This window comes from Rhinopithecus roxellana, chromosome 3 (genome assembly GCF_007565055.1).
Source record: "Rhinopithecus roxellana isolate Shanxi Qingling chromosome 3, ASM756505v1, whole genome shotgun sequence".
NCBI lineage: Eukaryota > Metazoa > Chordata > Mammalia > Primates > Cercopithecidae > Rhinopithecus > Rhinopithecus roxellana.
The window spans coordinates 4,234,552-4,253,176 of record NC_044551.1 but is presented as its reverse complement, the minus strand read 5'-3'; the positions used below and the strand labels follow the sequence as shown (position 1 = coordinate 4,253,176).

Below are 18,625 nucleotides of genomic sequence, written 5' to 3'. Positions count from 1 at the left end.
CAAAGGATCCTGAACTCAAATCCATCGCCAATATCTCTGATTGCTACAGGTCAGTCTGATCTGTTGCTTTGCTTTCACATACATCTAATAATCTGTTGCAGTCACATACACATAATAGTCATTGTGCTATTTCCTAGGCCCAAAAAGCTGCCCCAGTCTTGCTCACTCTACAGTCATTGCTTGTTATATCCATCTGGGTTCTTAGTTGCAACTGTAAGGAACAGAAATAAATTCTGGCTGATTTAACCATAAAGGAATTTGGAGATATCAAATAGAACACAAAATCAACTGAAGAGCTGGAGAAACAGGATGAGGGTGGGGGATAAGATGAAAGAGGAAAAGGAGGCCACCCAGCACACACAGAAGGAAACGAATTCATGCTCCAGGAACAATCTGGTCCTAAAGCCACTGCCAGTAGCTCTGAATGCCTCCGTGTACTTCTGTCCTTGCTCCTGCAGTCTACCACTTCTGTCACAGGAGATTGTAAGCTGTTGCTTCCCATTTGCATGCCTCCTTCAAGATTCAAAGTCCTAAGGAGGAACATACAAATGACCAAGAAGAAGACATGCCTGAGCCCTCACTGCCAGCGGTAGGAAGCAGGAGTGTCTCACCCCTGTTGGCTTCCACTGTAGGGCACTGCCTCCTACCAACACTCACACAAATGGGGATTCCCACAAAATAGAAAAGGAGTTTGGCAAGAAACAGAAATAGAAAAGAAATGCCTGGTAGCAACAAAGTTGTCCCCTATATATTTTTTTCATCATTATCCCACAACAACCTAGACATTCATTCTTGACCTTTATGGGAGATGTGGGTGCAGACTCTGAGACAGTCATCCAGCTCCAGAGACTCCAAAATCCTTGAGACATTACCTAGGAACAAAGCCATCACAAAGACTTAGACACCCACTAATCACTACAGGTATGTTTGAAGAACTGTTCATTGGCTTGAAAATGGTTACAGTTACATTCCAAGCCTCTATAAGCAGATGCTAAACATTAACAAAGATTCTAAATGTAAATAGCAATTTCAGATTAATGAACAATATGTTTAAACTTGTTTAAAAAAAATTAGACTTCAAACAAAGCTTATGGACTACATACAGAGCAGTTACAGGGTCTAGCCTGAAATCTGCCTACAAAACACAAGTCCTTCCTTCCTTTTCAGCCCCACAGCTAGCACTCTCATCCAGGCAATACTGCTTTCATCAGTTACCTTAAATACCTCACCAGCTTCTCTGCTTTACAATCCATTCTGTTCCTATTATTCAATTAACTCTGTTCTAGAACAAAGACCCCATCACTGCTCAAAACACTAACAGTAGCTGCCTTCTCTGTTTTTACTTTTTCTTTTTTTTTTTTCTTTTTTTTTTTTTTTGGAGACAGAGTCTCGCTCTGTTACCCAGGCTGGAGTGCGGTGGTGCAATCTCGGCTCACTGCAAGCTCTGCTTCCCGGGTTCACACCATTCTCCTGCCTCAGCCTCCCGAGTAGCTGGGACTACAGGCGCCCGCCACCACGTCCGGCTAAATTTTTTCGTATTTTTAGTAAAGATGGGGTTTCACTGTGTTAGCCAGGATGGTCTCGATCTCCTGACCTTGTGATCTGCCTGCCTCAGTCACCCAAAGTGCTGAGATTACAGGCGTGAGCCACCGCACCTGATCTTTTTTTTTTTTTTTCCTTTAAGAGACGGGGTCTCACTATGTTGCCCAGGCTGGCCTTAAAAATCCTGCAGCACACTAACATGACACATGTATACATATGTAACAAATCTGCACATTGTGCACATGTACCCTAGAACTTAAAGTATAATTAAAAAAAAAAAAAATCCTGGGCTTAAAGAATTCTCTGGCTTCAGCCTCCTAAGGAGCTAAGACTACAGGCGCATGCCACTATGCCTGGCTTTAATAACTTCTCCTTTTGAAATAAAAGCCTACTCCACAGTCAGAAATGTAAGAAATTCTACCAAATGTATCCCTCATGATTTCCTGACCTAAGATTTCTGCTCCAGCCAGGTCATCTTCCTCCCTTTTCTTCCAGGAAGCTTATTTGTGTGTTTCTAACTGACAGCCTTGATCGTGCCATCTTTGACACCTGAAATATCCTTTTCCTTCCCAGGCCTTCTTATTATCCAGATCCTGCCCTGTTACCAGACCCAGGCTGAAGTCCTGCTCCTCCTCTGCCTCCTTCCCCTCCTTTTTCTCCTCCCCGTCCTCCTCCTGTTCCATGACGTTCCAAACACTCCAGTCCACACCAATTGGATCACAGACACAATTCCTACAATGGCCAGGCAGATAACATAATCAGGATACAGTCTGGTATAATATTATAGGGAAATGGTGGGGAATGTGGCCACTGGAGTGAGTTTGCCCCATCTAAAGACTTTACGGTTCATAATGTATTAAGACACTGTGCTAGAAGCTAATGCTGCTAGGTGTCTATGAGAAAGAACTGGGTAGCTGGGGGAGGGATATATGAGGAAGGCTTTTCATTGCATATGCCCTTTTGCACTTTGTAAATTTTGAACCACATAAATGTATTATCTTCACAAAATATACAAAATTTAAAAATAAAAAGAAGATAGAAAAAAACTTAATGACTAAACCACAATGCTGGTCAAACAAAACAGATATGTCAACCCAATGACTGCCAGTGTAACTGATTGCTTGTTATGGGTTATTTTAGGTAATTAATTAAATACTGTCTTGATTCTGCTACATAGCAGAATCTTTTTCTTTTTCTTTTTTCTTTTTTTTTTTTTTTTTTTGAGACGGCGTCTCGCTCTGTCGCCCAGGCTGGAGTGCAGTGGCGCGATCTCGGCTCACTGCAAGCTCCGCCTCTCGGGTTCACGCCATTCTCCTGCCTCAGCCTCCTGAGTAGCTGGGACTACAGGCGCCCGCCACCGCGCCCGGCTAATTTTTTGTATTTTTAGTAAACACACACCCTATCTCTCAAAAGAGATTACAAAGTCAGGCAGATAAAGAATCATGTTATGTTTCCTTTTTAGATCCTTCACTGCCATGGATTGGAAAACATGTGATAGGTACTCCATATCTGGAAACATAGAAGTTTAGAACTAAAAAGCATCTTAAAGATCAAGTCCTCCCTGTCATTTTTTTCTTTTTCATTTTTTCTTTTTTTATGATACAAGGTCTCTCTCTGTCACCCAGGCTGAAGTACAGTGACATGATCATGGCTCACTGCACCCCTGAATTCCGGGACTCAAGCAATCTGCCCCATTTAGCCTCTGAAGTAGCTAGGACTATGGTACATGCCACCACTTCACCTAGCTAAATTTTGAACTTTTTATAAAGACAGGGTATCACTTTGTTGCCCTACCAGTTTATATTTGAGAAAACTGATGCCCAGTAAGGCTAAGAACTGATCCAACTAATACAGGACAACAACCCATGACGATGAAATGAGTAAAGACAAAGGAAAAATACAATCACACTCACCAGTTCTGTGCTTTCCTAGAAAAACAAAAGATGTCCACTAGAGGGAGGAAGTAGTCCATTAATTTAAAGGTGAGGTATCTAAAACGGGTCCAAAAGACCTATTGGATAGTGATGAAAGAATTTTTCCCAGGCCAACAGAAAATGACTTAAGGGCTACCTCCCACAAACAACTTAAATTTGAGTTTCTTTCACTGGAGGTACAAATGCAGGTTTTGCAAATCTCTAGCTTAAGAAAGTTATTAGCATATGGTAAAAAAAAATTTTTTTTGGTGTATATTCTTATCAAGTTTAATACATGTGTACATATGTGTATCTACCACCAAAATCAAGAAACAGAACTATTCCATTACTTCCAAAAACGATCTTTCCTGCTCTCCCTTTACATTCTCACCCTTCTCCCACCCAACAGTGCTACACTGTATGGGTGAACAATAGTTATCCATTCATCCATGGAAGAATGTTTAGGTTATTTCCAGTTATTGGCAATCTATAAATATTCACTTACAAGTTTTTGTGTAAACATTGTTTTTGTTTCTCTAGGGTAAATACCCAGAAGTAGGAATGCTGAATCCAACGTACTTATTAACTTTAGAAGAAACCAACTTTTCCAAAGTGACTAATAATCTAGGTGTCCACCAGCAATGTATAAGACTTCCAGTTACTCTGCATCCTCACTAGCGCTAGATATCATTAGTATTTTTATTTTGAACATACTAATAGATACATAGTTGTATCTCCTTAGGGCTTTAATTTGCATCTCCCTAATGTATACTACATTAAACATCTTTTCAAATGCCCATCTGCTAACTGCATACTTTTGGTGATATATCTTTTCAAGTCTTTTGCTCATTTTTTTATTGGATTGCTTGTTTACTTACTGTTGAGTTGATGAGTTCTTTACATATTCTTGATACCACTCCACTGTCACATATGTGGTTTGCAAATATTTTCCCCATCTGTAGCTTGTCCTCTCATCCTCTCATCCAATGTCTTTCACAGAGCAAAAATTGTTCATTTTGATGAAATCCAATTTATCATATTTTTCCTTTATGTTTGGTGCTTTTAGGGTCATGTCTAAAAACTCTTTGCCTAATACCAAAACAAAGACTTTTCTCCTGTTTTTCTAAAAGTTCTATAGTTTTACGTTTAAATCTATGATCCACTTTGAACTAATTTTTGTATGAAGTATAAGGTTTATGTTGAGGTTCTTTTTTTATTTTGGCATATACATGGATGGATGCCTAATTATTCCAACATAATTTGCTGAAAATATTAATCTTTTCCTATTAAACTGAATTTACATCTTTGTAAAAAAATCTACTGGCATATTTATATGTATCTGTTTCTGGACTCTCTATTCTGTACCACTGATCTATATGTCTATCACTTCACCAATACCATAGTGTTAACTTCTGTAGCTTTATATACTAAGCCATAAAACTGAGTAGTATGATTCCTCTGCTTTTTACATTAAGAACTCTGAAAGTAACATTATTCAATAAATTGGCAATAGCTACATAACAAACTTCAGTTTCAAATTAAAATCAGTATTTTGGAAATAGGCCAGAAAAACAAGAAAGTATGAGAGAAAAGGAATAGAAAGAGAGAAAGAGGAAGAAAAAGAGAGGTTAAAACAAGACAATGACACACATGGAGGTAGAAACAAAAAAGAAAAAAGAGAAGGAAAGAAAAAAAGGAATGAGACAGACAGGAGAATAAAAAGAAAATGGTCCCTACATGTTCGATCTCAACCCCCACCATCTAAGCCAGTGAATGTCTACCTGCAAGACATGAAAACCTTTCCAGTTCAGCCACCCACCAGAGCTAGCACCAGTGATGACAGCAAGTCAGGAGCCACATATAGGCTCCATGCCAGAGAACCCTTTCCTGCTAAAGAGCTACAACAGGACACTTTTCTCATTAAATAATCCAAAATAATTATCATAATATATATTTGTATTTGTATAGAACCCACTAAATTAGGTTTAAATAATATTACATAATTGTTTACATATGCAGATGGGCAGAAGCAGTGAGAACGGAATTTCTTTAACTAGAACATTCTTGGTATTTTGTTTAGACATTTTAAAGGGGAAAGTGTCTGAGGATTAAATATGTACCCTGTCTACCTCATAGAATTGTCGTAAAGATCAGAGGAGATCATAAAGATTAAATGGTATCACAGAAGTAGAAATGTTTCATAAACCAAAATTTCTTATAAACAAATAAAGTAGTATAATTCAATCTCCTTATCCATTAGAAGTTTAGGGTCATGAAGCTTTAAGACACAGACAACAGCATCTGGTTCAACCATGAGGACCATTTAGTGAAATCTAAAATTGTTTTCACCAGCAGCAAACCCAGAACTCTTTCTAGTAATTGCTATTGGTTAACAGGAAAGAAGTATAGTGCTGAGTACATCTCTGCAACATCTCATTATTATTATAGGTATTCAGATATTACAAACTTGCTTTCCTTTCTTATACACTAAAATTCACTCCTCCCTTCTATTTTCTATACTGAACATCTTGAGTCTTAAAAAAAATAACAAATTTAAATGCATTCACAGAACAAATATGGCATGCCTTTTTTAAATCTAGAAATCATTTTTGACCATTCCAAAATAAGGGCTTTACTCATCATCTTTGTTATAAAATTCTCTAACATCTATATGCAAATTCTCTCTCTTTAAAATATACAAAAAGAACCCTTATATTTCAGGTAGCTTTCTCTAACTCATAGACCAAGGAAACCACCAAGGAAACAGTGTATGAAGGGAACTCTCATACACTGTTGGGGGGAATGTAAATTAGGATAACTACTATAGAAACCAGGATGGTTTTAGGCCTAACATTTAAGTCTTTAATCCATCTTGAATTGTTACCATTTGACCCAGCAATCCCATTACTGGGTATATACCCAAAGGATTATAAATCATGCTACCATAAAGACATACGTTTATTGTGGCACTATTCACAATAGCAAAGACTTGGAACCAACCCAAATGTCCATCAATGATAGACTGGATTAAGAAAATGTGGCACATATACACCATGGAATACTATGCAGCCATAAAAAAGGATGAGTTCATGTCCTTTGTAGGGACATGGATGAAGCTGGAAACCATCATTCTCAGCAAACTATCGCAAGAACAGAAAACCAAACACCGCATGTTCTCACTCATAGGTGGGAAATTGAACAATGAGATCACTTGGATACAGGGTAGGGAACATCACACACCAGGGCCTGTCGGGGGAAGGGGGCTGGGGGACTAGGGGAGGGATAGCATTAGGAGAAATACCTAATGTAAATGATGAGTTGATGGGTGCAGCAAACCAACATGGCACATGTATACCTATGTATCAAACCTGCACATTGTACACATGTACCCTAGAACTTAAAGTATTAAAAAAAAAAAAAAAAAAAAAGGAACCAGTATGGAGGTTTCTCAAAAAAACTAAAAATAAAACTACCATATTATCCACTAATCTCACTACTGGGTATTTATCCAAAAGAAAGGAAATCAGTATACCAAAGAGATATCGGTACCCCTATGTTTATTTCAACACTATTCACAATAGCCAAGATATGGAATCAACCTAAGTGTCCACTGATGGATCAACCTAAGTGTCCATTGATAAGGAAAATGTGATACATATACACTATACACAGTGGGATACTACTCAGCCATTAAAAAAAAAAAAGAATGAAATCCTATCATTCATGATAATATGGATGAACCTGGATGACATGTTAAGTGAAATAAGTCAGGCACCAAAAGATAAATAATTCACGATCTCACACATATATGGGAGCTAAAAAAGAAGCTTATAGAAGTAGAGGATAATATTATGGTTATTAGATCTAGGAAGGGTAAGGGGAGAGGAGGACAGCAAGAAGTTGGTTAATGGATACAAAATTACTGTTACATAGGAGGAATAAATTCTAATGTTCAGTAGCACTATAAGTTGAATAACAATAATTTACTGTATATGTTCAAAAAGCTAGAGGAGAGGCTTTTTTAATATTCCCAACACAAAAAAATGATAAATGTTTACGGTGATAAATATCCTAACTACCCTGATTTGATCACTACACATTGCATACTTAGATCAATGTATCAGTCAGTACTCCATAAACATATACCATTTTATATGGTAATAAAAATTAAATAAACTAAAATTTAAATAAATAAATTTAAAATTAATAAAATTTAATTTAAATAAATTAAAGAAATAAACTTTTAAAGGCTCCTTTCCACAAAGCTTGATATTTAGAAGGATATTCCTGGATTTTGACATTTCATTGACTCTCCATCTGTTTTCAAATCTAACCTGCCTCTCACTCATACTCTCCTCCTCTGTTTTCATAACTTGGCAGTAGTACTCTTCACCCAAGGAAAGCAGATGAGACACGGCAAGGTAGGACAGCAAATGCTCTTTTCGTGGAGCACTGTAATAGAAGCCTGCATATATGCAACGGCTGGCTGTACACTCATTAGCTCACTCTCAATTCAAGGCACGGGTACCTTAACAAATGACTTACATGTCTAAATGGATTTCATCCCAGATTAATCTAGGTAATTGGCAAAAGTCAGTGGTTAACTTATACAACTTCCACTCAGGAAAATGGAAAGCCATAATGAACTTTCAGGTAGTAAATGGTGGGAAAAAAAAAAACTTCCATTTATGACTCACAAGTATAAAAAGTATAAAAAGAGAAACTGGAGGAAAAAAATAATTATTTAATGGATGAATTTCATCTGTTTTGTGTACTCTATTTTTTAAAAGGGGATACATGGTTAAGTCTTAATATTGAAGTGAAACATGTTCTGACAGTTAGTGCTCTGTAATTGGCTCCTATTTCACTCTGCTGGGACTCATAAAGCCTCCTGGGACTCAATGGGAGGTACCCAATTTAAGGTCGCAATAGAATAGAATGGAAGTTACTCATCCAGAGAATCTTTCAGAAGTGTTCTAGCTAAATCTTGTTGGGGTACAAGCAATTAAAGTTTTCCAAGATAAATAATCATTTAAGAATTCCCAATAAAGTGTGGCATGTAGAATCAGGGCTAAAATTTCCACTGCCTGATGCTATTAAGTACTAAGGTCTCAGAATAGGCCGAGATTACCTAATATCCTAATTAAAAGTGGAATCAGCAAAGCCAAAACTAACCACCAAGTAGAGAGATGACTAATTGCCCAGATGACAATACTGATATCTGCACGCAAGAGACTGCTGATGAAACTCCCTGAGGAAGTTAGATCCTAATGCACAGCAATGTCTGTTCTTCACTCTGCGCACTCACAACAGACACTCTCACCCTGCTCTGCCTTTCTCAGCAGCTAGTCCAAGAGGGAGACAAAGAAATGGTTCAGGTATGAAAGAGCCAGATTTTCTCTGTGCAAAGCCATGTGTCCCAGTGGAATGCCCTCACTGAATATGATGCAATCACACTCCTTATTGTTCAACTGGAGTGAAAAAAGCACATAATAAGGGTTCATATTCTCCATTCCTTCTTTTAATCCATGTAGAGAACTCAATAATTCCTTTTTGGACCTATGTGACTTCATTCCTCTTTAGTCTTCTCCCACACCTGAATCTTAGGTTGGTCCCCTCCACCTCCAGCAATAAAACTGCCAAGTATGCAGTGAGAAGGGAAGTGCAAGACAAGCAATCTTCATTTTCCCTTGGATTATCTGGTGGTAAGCGTCCATATGATAAAATAGCACTGAAACATGAACAAAAATGTTTGTGGAAAAGCAGACTCACATTGTCAGCTTAATCTGAGACATCAGGGAATTCTAGCATAATTGTTCACATGGGCCCTGAGCTGTTTAAAGATCACACACACTCTGCTACTAACCTCCTGAATATACCAATCCCCATTGCTCAGAAAAGCTGAACCCAGAGCTACTGTTCCACCATTTCAGATTCTCCAGAAGTACTAAGTTATGGCCACCATCTTCCCAGGTGAGCAAAAGGCATGAAAAGATTTCCTTACTGAAACATCACTGCAACAAAACACAGCTCTGGAGTGCTCTAAGAAGCCAAGAAAAATCGCAACTGGTTTTATTGTAGCAACACATTCAGTTCTCCACTCAACAAATCACAACTAGACCCACTGTTCAGTGAACAAGGTAAATTCTTACACATCAGGAAGCTTCAACAGACTTGGACCAGATTCACTCATCTCCCCAATTCCTCACCTTCCAGGTTTATATGTTGCCATTACCTGTATAAGTGACGATTGTCTTCAAAATCTTCCTGACCCCATTTTCCCTTGATGTCTTCAATAACGTGATTCTTCAAGAATTTTTTTAGCAGCTGGACCGTTTGTTTGCGGGTCACTTCGGGGCCGAAGTTTTGACTGCACCTCAGCAGCTCATGCAGCCAATCCACAGCTTCGGCGGCTGTGAAACAATGCTCGTAGCTCTTGAAACGACAGCGATGTTTCCGTAACGGCATCTTAGCACGAAAAATCTCCACGGTCTCATTCCACTAGGGGAAAGAAAGAGAATGGCATTTAGTAATCAACTGATTTTTTTAAGATTACTACATCCCAAATAATTAAAGCAAAGAATGCAATTTTTCCATTTAAACTGCTTTAATAACAGGTAGAGCCTTGAAAATGTTTTATCTACAGGCTTCAAACTCTAATAAAGTTTGGGAGAATGGATGGTGGGAGAATGGCTGTACAGCATTGTGAATGTACTTAGTGCCATAGAACTATACACTTAAAAAAACAGTTAAAATAGTTTTATATTATGCATATTTTACCACAATTAAAACAAAAATAAAAACTTTTTTTTTTTTTTTTTTTGAGATGGAGTCTAGCTTTGTCACCCAGGCTGGAGTGCAGTGGTGTGATCTCAGCTCACTGCAACCTCCGCCTCCCAGATTCAAGCAATTCTCCTCCCTCAGCCTCCCGAGTAGCTGGGATTACAGGAGCCCAACACCACACCCAGCTAATTTTTGTATTTTTAGTAGAGATAGAGTTTCACCATGCTGGTCAGGGTGGTCTCAAACTCTTGACCTCAAGTGATCTGGCTGCCTCGGCTTCCCAAAGTGCTGGGATATACAGGAGCGAGCCACAGCATGCAGCCTCAAAAACAGAAATTATTGAGAAAAAAAACTCTAAAGAAAATGCAACTTTTCAAGGGTGGTTCATCATTTATTCATTCAAGAAATATTTATTGAGGAGGTTGCCATCAAGTTGTCCTATTAATGGATTTTTATATAAACGAAGAACGTACAGTAAATAATGATTAAAATTAAGCCTACTATGCAAACTTTGCTTTTTGGAGCCCCCTGTTTAGTATGACTTTACCTTCATTCAGCAAATATTTATAGATTGCTTATTATGTGAAAGACATTGTAGGGGGAGGAAAAGAGATGAAAAAGATAATACAGTGCCTGATGTCAAACAGCTCAAAACCACAAAGAATAAACCTTTGAAAAGTGATGAGCCAGTTTTTACTTACGTGTAAAACAAAGCTTTTTGAAAGAATAGCTACTAGATACCTCAAATAATATATATTAGTTTAAAACTACCTCATGGTTCCTTGGAAAGAACCTAGAAGTTTAAGTGTGCATGACATCTTCAGATACCACATTGAAAAGTAGACCGGGTAGAGAGAGTTCAGGCACTCTGTCAAACACTGCTGGGTTGAGAGGCCTATTCTACAACTGACCAGCAGGGCAACCTTTGACTCATTGCTAGGTAAGCCTCCGTTACTACACACTACAGGTGTAACGGAGTACCCACATGATAGGGTTGTTACAAAGACCAGATGAGATAATATTGATGCAGCCTCTATCACAGTGTCTGTCACAAAAGAAGTGCTTAATAAACATTAGCCATTATAGCATCATTGCTGCTGTATTTATTAATATTATCAGGGTGGGTGTGGCTGTCAGAGCTGAGTGAGTACATTGGAAAGACCCCGGAATGGAGTCTCCATTGGCCATTAGTCCAGCATCTACCAATAACTATGTGGCTTTGGTACAGTTAACACTTTTCTCTAGGAATTTGTCCTAGATAAAAACATGGCCCCAGAAGCTCAGAAAATTTCAGATTTTGGGAGTCAAAAATCATGAAAATTAAAATGAGAGGTATGCTAAGAAACAGCACACCACACACTGCTTGGATCCACTTCAGTTAAATCCAGGGAATATATATCCCATTGCTTCCACTTTATTCAGGAACCTTGCTTTGTCAAATCAAGTACATACTAACTCACTGTAATACACTGCTGGCAATGCTCACAACCCAATGATCCTAACCTTTAAGTTAAGAAACACTGGACCACCTCAGGATAACAGAATCAATCCCTGCGGAATGGGCAAAACATGAGGTATGGAGTCAGACCTGAGTCCAAATCCCAGTTCTGCCATATACTGGTTTCACAGGGCCTGGCACATGGTTAAGAACTGAAAAAAATCCAGTTTCCTTCCACTACAAGATGCCACTAGGGGGCATGTGAACTGCCATGTCTCATAGCATCCTTGAAGACAAAAACCATATGTCTCTCTTAAATGTTACTTTCAAATAACTTCATGACAACTCAGCTTCTTTCTCCTTATATCTGTGAAGTTACATCAGTGAGCAGGAAATCAGGAAGCAAATAAATGACTTTTTTGTTCCCATTAGACTACAACATGTCCCAAATGTGTCTCCCCACTGTGTTTTTGTATATATGAAATCCTCATAATAACCATCTTTCAGAAGGAATTAAGAAATTTACTCAAATCTACCCAGCTAATAAGTGGTAGAACCAATCTATATTTTCAAATCTATAACTTGAATTTTAAAAAATCTATGTTCTGGGCTACCCTCTTTGGGTCCCCTCCCTTTGTATGGGAGCTCTGTTTTCACTCTATTAAATCTTGCAACTGCACTCTTCTGGTCCGTGTTTGTTACAGCTCAACCTGAGCTTTCGCTCGCTGTTCACAGCTCACCGTCCGCCACTGCTGTTTGACACCATCGCAGACCCGCTGCTGACTTCAATCCCTCAGGATCCGGCAGGGTGTCAGCTGTGCTCCTGAGCCAGCCAGGCGCCCACTGCTGCTCCTGATCGGACTAGAGGCTTGCCATTGTTCCTGCACGGCTAAGTGCCCGGGTTCATCCTAATCGAGCTGAACACTAGTCACTAGATTCCATGGTTCTCTTCCGTGACCCACGGTTTCTAATAGATCTATAACACTCACTGCATGGCCCAAGATTCCATTCCTTGGAATCCGTGAGGCCAAGAACCCAAGGTCAGAGAACACAAGGCTTGCCATCATCTTGGAAGCGACCTGCCGCCATCTTGGAAACGGCCCACCACCATCTTGGGAGCTCTGGGAGCAAGGACCCCCAGGTAACATTTTGGCGACCACAAAGGGACCTCCAAAGTGGTGAGTAATATCGGACCACTTTCGCTTGCTATTCTGTCCTATCCTTCCTTAGAATTGGAGGAAAATACCGGGCACCTGTCAGCCAGTTAAAAACGATTAGCATGGTCGCGGGGACTTAAGACTCAGGTGTGAGGCTATCTGGGGAAGGGCTTTTTAACAAGCCCCAAAGGGGTTGGGGACCTTGGTCTGCCTGGTCCCCAGAGGGGTTGGGGACCTTGGTCTGCCTGGAGCCAGCTTCCACTTTCAGTTTTCTTGGGGAGGCTGAGTGCGGACTAGAGGCAGAAAGCTGTCGTCCCAAACCCCCAGCATTAGCTGGTTCAGATCATGGCGCAGCCAGAAGTCTCTACTCAACAGTCGCCCATGCATGTGCCCCTACCTTTCCTTCTGACTGTATCTCCTGGGTCCTGACCATGACTTTCTTGAAAGCATAGCCCCAAAATTCTCTTTACCTCTGAATCTACTTCCTCCAATCCCTGCCTCCTAGGTACTAATGGTTTAGACTTTAGATTTAGATTTCCTCTTGCAAGTTGTATCTCCAAAGGGATCTGAGGAAGCTCTACGCTGAGTCCTTAGGCATCTAGGCTATAAACCCAGGGAGTCTTATCCCTGGTGTCCCTCCCAATTTAGGCATACAGCTCTCCACATGAGCAGTTATGTGGGACCTGTTCCCCACCACCCTTGCCAGGACCCCAAGTTTGTAATGGCTAAGAGCAGGAGAGAGAGAGACATGGGGGAGAGAGAGACAGAGAGACGGAGGGGAGAGAGAGAGAGACAGAGGGGAGAGAGAGAGAGACGGAGGGGAGAGAGAGAGAGATGGAGGGGAGAGAGGGAGAGACAGAGGGGAGAGAGAGAGACAGGGGGGGAGAGAGAGATGGGGGAGAGAGAGAGATGGAGGGGAGAGACAGAGAGGAGGTCAAAGGAAAAAAAGAGAAAGAAATAGTTAAAAAAAATAAAAGTGTGCCCTATTCCTTTAAAAGCCAGGGTAAATTTAAAACCTATAATTGATAATTGAAGGTCTTCTCCGTGACCTATAACACTCCAATACTACCTCACTGTCAGTGTAAACAAGGGCGTAGCCTGAAAACACTGAGACCACTGACAACCCATAGCTTTCCTATCAAAAATCCTTAACCCAGTAACCTGCGAATGCATTCAATCTGTAGCAACAACTGCTTTGCTAAAAGTAGAAAAATAACTTTTAGAGGAAACCTCATTGTGAGCACACCTCACCAGTTCAGAATTATTCAAAAAAGCAAAAAGATAGCTTACTAACTCAGAAATCTTAAAGCATGGGGCTATTCTGTTAGAGAAAGGTAATTTAACACCAACCACTGATAATTCACTTAACCCAGCTCCTAACAGGGGACTTAAATCTTAATTACCATACTGAGGTCCAACCAGACCTAGGAGGAACTCCCTTCAGGACAGGACAATAGATGGTTCCTCCCAGGTGATTGAGGAAAAAACCACAATGAGTATTCAGTAATTGACAGGAAGACTCTTGTTGGAGCAGAGTTAGAAAAATTGCCTAATAACTAACTGGTCTCCTCAAACTTACGAGCTGTTTGCACTCAGTCAAGTCTTAAAGTACTTACAGAATCAAAAAGGACTATCTCAATCCTGACTCAAAAGGTTACCTGTACCCTCTCTGAAACAAATTTGCATAAGAACTGCTTTTATGGTTACACATCTTGATGGGGCAGCTGGGTTGTTATGAAATACTCAGGAACCCAGTCCAGTTCTAGGCTTCACCCCTGAGCACAAAGGCAATGTTGGGCACACTGGTAAAGGACCAGTAGATCCAGCAGCCCGGCCCCCTTTCTTTGTGGTCAAGAAAGGCAGGAAAAGGGGTGCAGGTCTGCTACATCGGTGAGTGTAACTAATCCAATAAGCAGAGGTCCATGGATGGTTACACACCCTGGAAAGGAATAAGCATTAGGATCATAGAGGACGCTCTAGGACTAATGCTCATCGGAAAATGACTAGGGGCACTGGCATCCCTATGTTCTTTTTTCAGAAGGAAAACATTCCCCTCTCAAGGCAAAAACACCCCTAAGATGTATTCTGGAGAATTGGGACCAATTTGACCCTCAGATGCTAAGAAGAAATGACTTATATTCTTCTGCAGTACCACCTGATATCCTCTTCAAGGGGGAGAAACCTGGCCTCCTGAGGGAAGTATAAATTATAACATCATCTTACAGCTAGACTTCTTTTGTAGAAAAGAAGGCAAATGGTGAAGTGCCATATGTACAAACTTTCTTTTCATTAAGAGACAACTCGCAATTATGTAAAAAGTATGATTTATGCCCTCCAGGAAGCCCTCAGAGTCTACCTCCCTATCCCAGCATTCCCCTGACTCCTTCTTCAACTAATAAGGACCCCCCCTTCAACCCAAACAGTCCAAAAGGAGATAGATAAAGGGGTAAACAACGAACCAAAGAGTGCCAGTAGTCCCCAGTTATGCCCCCTCCAAGCAGTGGGAGGAGGAGAATTTGGCCTAGCCAGAGTGCATGTACCTTTTTCTCTCTCCGACTTAAAGCAAGTTAAAATAGACCTAGGTAAATTCTCAGATAACCCTGATGGCTGTATTGATGTTTTACAAAAGTTAGGACAATTCTATTATGTTAATCAATCTGGAATCGTGACTGAGAAAGTTAAAGAAATTCGAGATCAAATACAACGTAGAGCAGAGGAGTTTCAAAACACTGGACCCTGGGACCTCCTCAGTCAATGGATGCCCTGGATTCTCCCCTTCTTAGGACCTCTAACAGCTATAATATTGCGACACCTCTTTGGACTCTGTATCTTTAACTTCCTTGTTAAGTTGGTCCCTTCCAGAATTAAAGCTGTAAAACTACAAATCATTCTTCAAATGGAGCCCCAGATACAGTCCATGACCAACATCTACCGTAGACCCCTAGACTGGCCTGCTAGCCTATGCTCCGATGTTAATGACACCGAAGGCACCCCTCCCGAGGAAATCTCAGCTGCACAACCCCTACTACGCCCCAATTCAACAGGAAGCAGTTAGAGCGGTCATCGGCCAACCTTCCCCAACAGCACTTGTTTTTTCCTGTGGAGAGGGGGAACTGAGAGAAAGGACTAGCTGGATTTCCTAGGCCTACTAAGAATCCCTAAGGCTAGCTGAGAAGGTGGCCACTTCCACCTTTAAACACGGGGCTTGCAACTTAGCTCACACCCGACCAATCAGATAGTAAAGAGAGCTCACTAAAATGCTAATTAGGCAAAAACAGGAGGTAAAGATAGCCAATCATCTGTTGCCTGAGAGCACAGCAGGAGGGACAATGATTAGGATATAAACCCAGGCATTCAAGCTGGCAACGGCTGCCCTCTTTGGGTACCCTCCCTTTGTATGGGAGCTCTGTTTTCACTCTATTTCACTCTATTAAATTTTGCAACTACCAAAAAAAAAAAAAAAAAACCTATGTTCTACCTACAGTCTGCTGAGAATACAAAAATGTTAAAGGGAAATAACAGTCTCATCTCCATATTGTTTTAAAGCTAGCTCTAGAAAAGAATCTAATAAGTATTTGTTTAATAAATGCTTATATAATATGTGATCTCTTTTTTTTTTTTTCAGCCACTTTACTTTTAGGGATTCACTATATAGAAGCAAAAATATAAGAGATTAAAAAGCATTTACAGGCCAGGTTCAGTGGTTTACACCTCTAATCCCAGCACTCTGGGAGGATGAGGTGGGGAGGTCCCCTGAACCAAGGAGTTCAAGACCAGCCTGGGCATCATGGAGAAACCCCATTTCTACAAAAAAATTTAAAAATCAGCCAGGTGTAGTGGTGTGTGCCTGTAGCCGCAGTTATTCAGGAAACTGAGGTGGGAGGCTGAAGTGGGAGGATCACTTCAGTCTGGGAGGTCAAGGCTGCAGTGAGCCATGATTGCACCACTGCCCTCCAGCCTGGGTGACAGAGTGAGACCCCGTCTCAAAGAAAGATAAAATAAAAGTATTTACAAGTTAAATTTTATTTAAACACGTTGAATTACATTTAATAAACCTAAGTGCTTTTTCAGAGAAAGCATTTATAAGTATTTTTATATACTTATAAGTTTCATAATCAGAGAAAAATTAGAACTAATTTGCCATTTTATAATCAGATAAAAACTAGAACTAATTTGAATAAAATTGACTGAAGTGTGGAATAGCCATAAAACAAAATACTAACAATAGTTCCAAATAGAAATAGATATCATAAATATAACTAAGTGGAAGAAAAATGTACAAAACACTATATATAATCTGATCCTATCTGCTTTAGTATATGCATGTGAAAAGCTAAATGAATATATAACAAACTGTTCAAAAAAAAGAAAAGTCATCTCTTTTGAAGAAGGAATATAAGGCAACTTTTATTGTGTAACATATTTCTAATTTCTTCCTACATAATTACTTCAACATCTTTTTCGGAACGTAGGCTCCCTGCCAGTCCTCCTAATGTCCTTAAAATTCAGTCATATTCTCATTTTCTCCTCTCTTTCAAGTCTGTCATTTTACAAATTCTGAATCTTTTATTTCTCACCTCTCTTCCTATTTAAATCAGATTTTTCTGATGTCACCTTTTTCTTTAAACTATATTTCTGATCTCAGAGGTTTTTTTTTTTTTTTGCTTTTCTGCAGTTTTTTTGCCCAACCTTGGGTCGTGTTTTCCCTTCTAATCATGTCTTTTCTTCCAGATTTCATACTCTCTGCTGCCTAACCACCTGAGAAACTATTATCCTACTTCTCTTTTATTTTTGATGGCCAACCTTCAGCCACATTCATAATTCCTGAGCATATAACAGCAGGAGCCTTAGGGGATGAAGTGGGGTTTGTGTATGCATGCACCCCAGATGTGTAGCACAGTGTGTGACCTACACTAGGTATTCAGTACGCAAACGCTTAATCGATCTTTCACTTTTTCTACTTTTTTTTTTTTTTTTTTTTTATTGAGACGGAGTCTCACTATATAGCCCAGGCTGGAGTGCAATGGCATGATCTCGGCTTAATGCAACCTCTACCTCCCGGGTTCAAGCGATTCTCCTGCCTCAGCCTCCCAAGCGGCTGGGATTACAGGCATGAGCCACCACACCCAGCTAATTTTTATATTTTTAGTAGAGATGAGGTTTCACCATGTTGGTCAGGCTGGTCTTGAACTCCTGACCTCAGATAATCCACCCACCTCAGCCTCCCAAAGTGCTGGGATTACAGGCATGAGCCACCACACCCAGCACTTTTTCCTACTCCTTTTAACCAACTTCTCAACCTCACAAAATTTAATCCCACTAATTCCTAATCATGTCTTCCTCCTGGCCAAATTGAAATAGCTTTTTATTCTTATCCACATTAATCTTTCTACTTCTTTTGACACTGTTATGAGTCATGCTCCAAATTAAGTTAGTCCAAATTTAATGTCTTTACTTTAAAAACACACAGAAACAAGGCAAGCCATGAGTAGGATAAGATATATCTGTCATGCCTAAACAAAACAAAAAAAATCAATAAGAAAAAGACACTCCAATTAAAAAATGAAAAAAAAAATTTAAACAGGCATATCATGAAAAAGATCTTCAAATGTCCTATAATATACACAAAGATGTTAAACCTCATTAATTATCAGTGCAATGTAAAAGAACTCGACAAGTCAATATCACGACGTGGCTGTCAGAATAACTAAAATGAAAGGCAGATCTAACGATCCCACTTTTGGGTATTTGGCTAAAAGATTTAAAGTCAAGATGTCAAAGAGATGTCTGCA

The 18,625-nt window shown here is 39.8% G+C and overlaps 1 protein-coding gene across 1 annotated transcript in view; it reads right to left on the bottom strand.

The window, feature by feature from the left end:
• Positions 1-18,625, bottom strand: part of DEPDC1B (DEP domain containing 1B) — a 120,484-nt gene that overhangs the window by 92,688 nt on the left and 9,171 nt on the right. Inside the window, exon 2 of the mRNA XM_010387992.2 lies at positions 9,691-9,956. Coding sequence (XP_010386294.1) covers positions 9,691-9,956 — 266 coding nt within the window. The remainder of the gene's footprint in view (positions 1-9,690; positions 9,957-18,625) is intronic.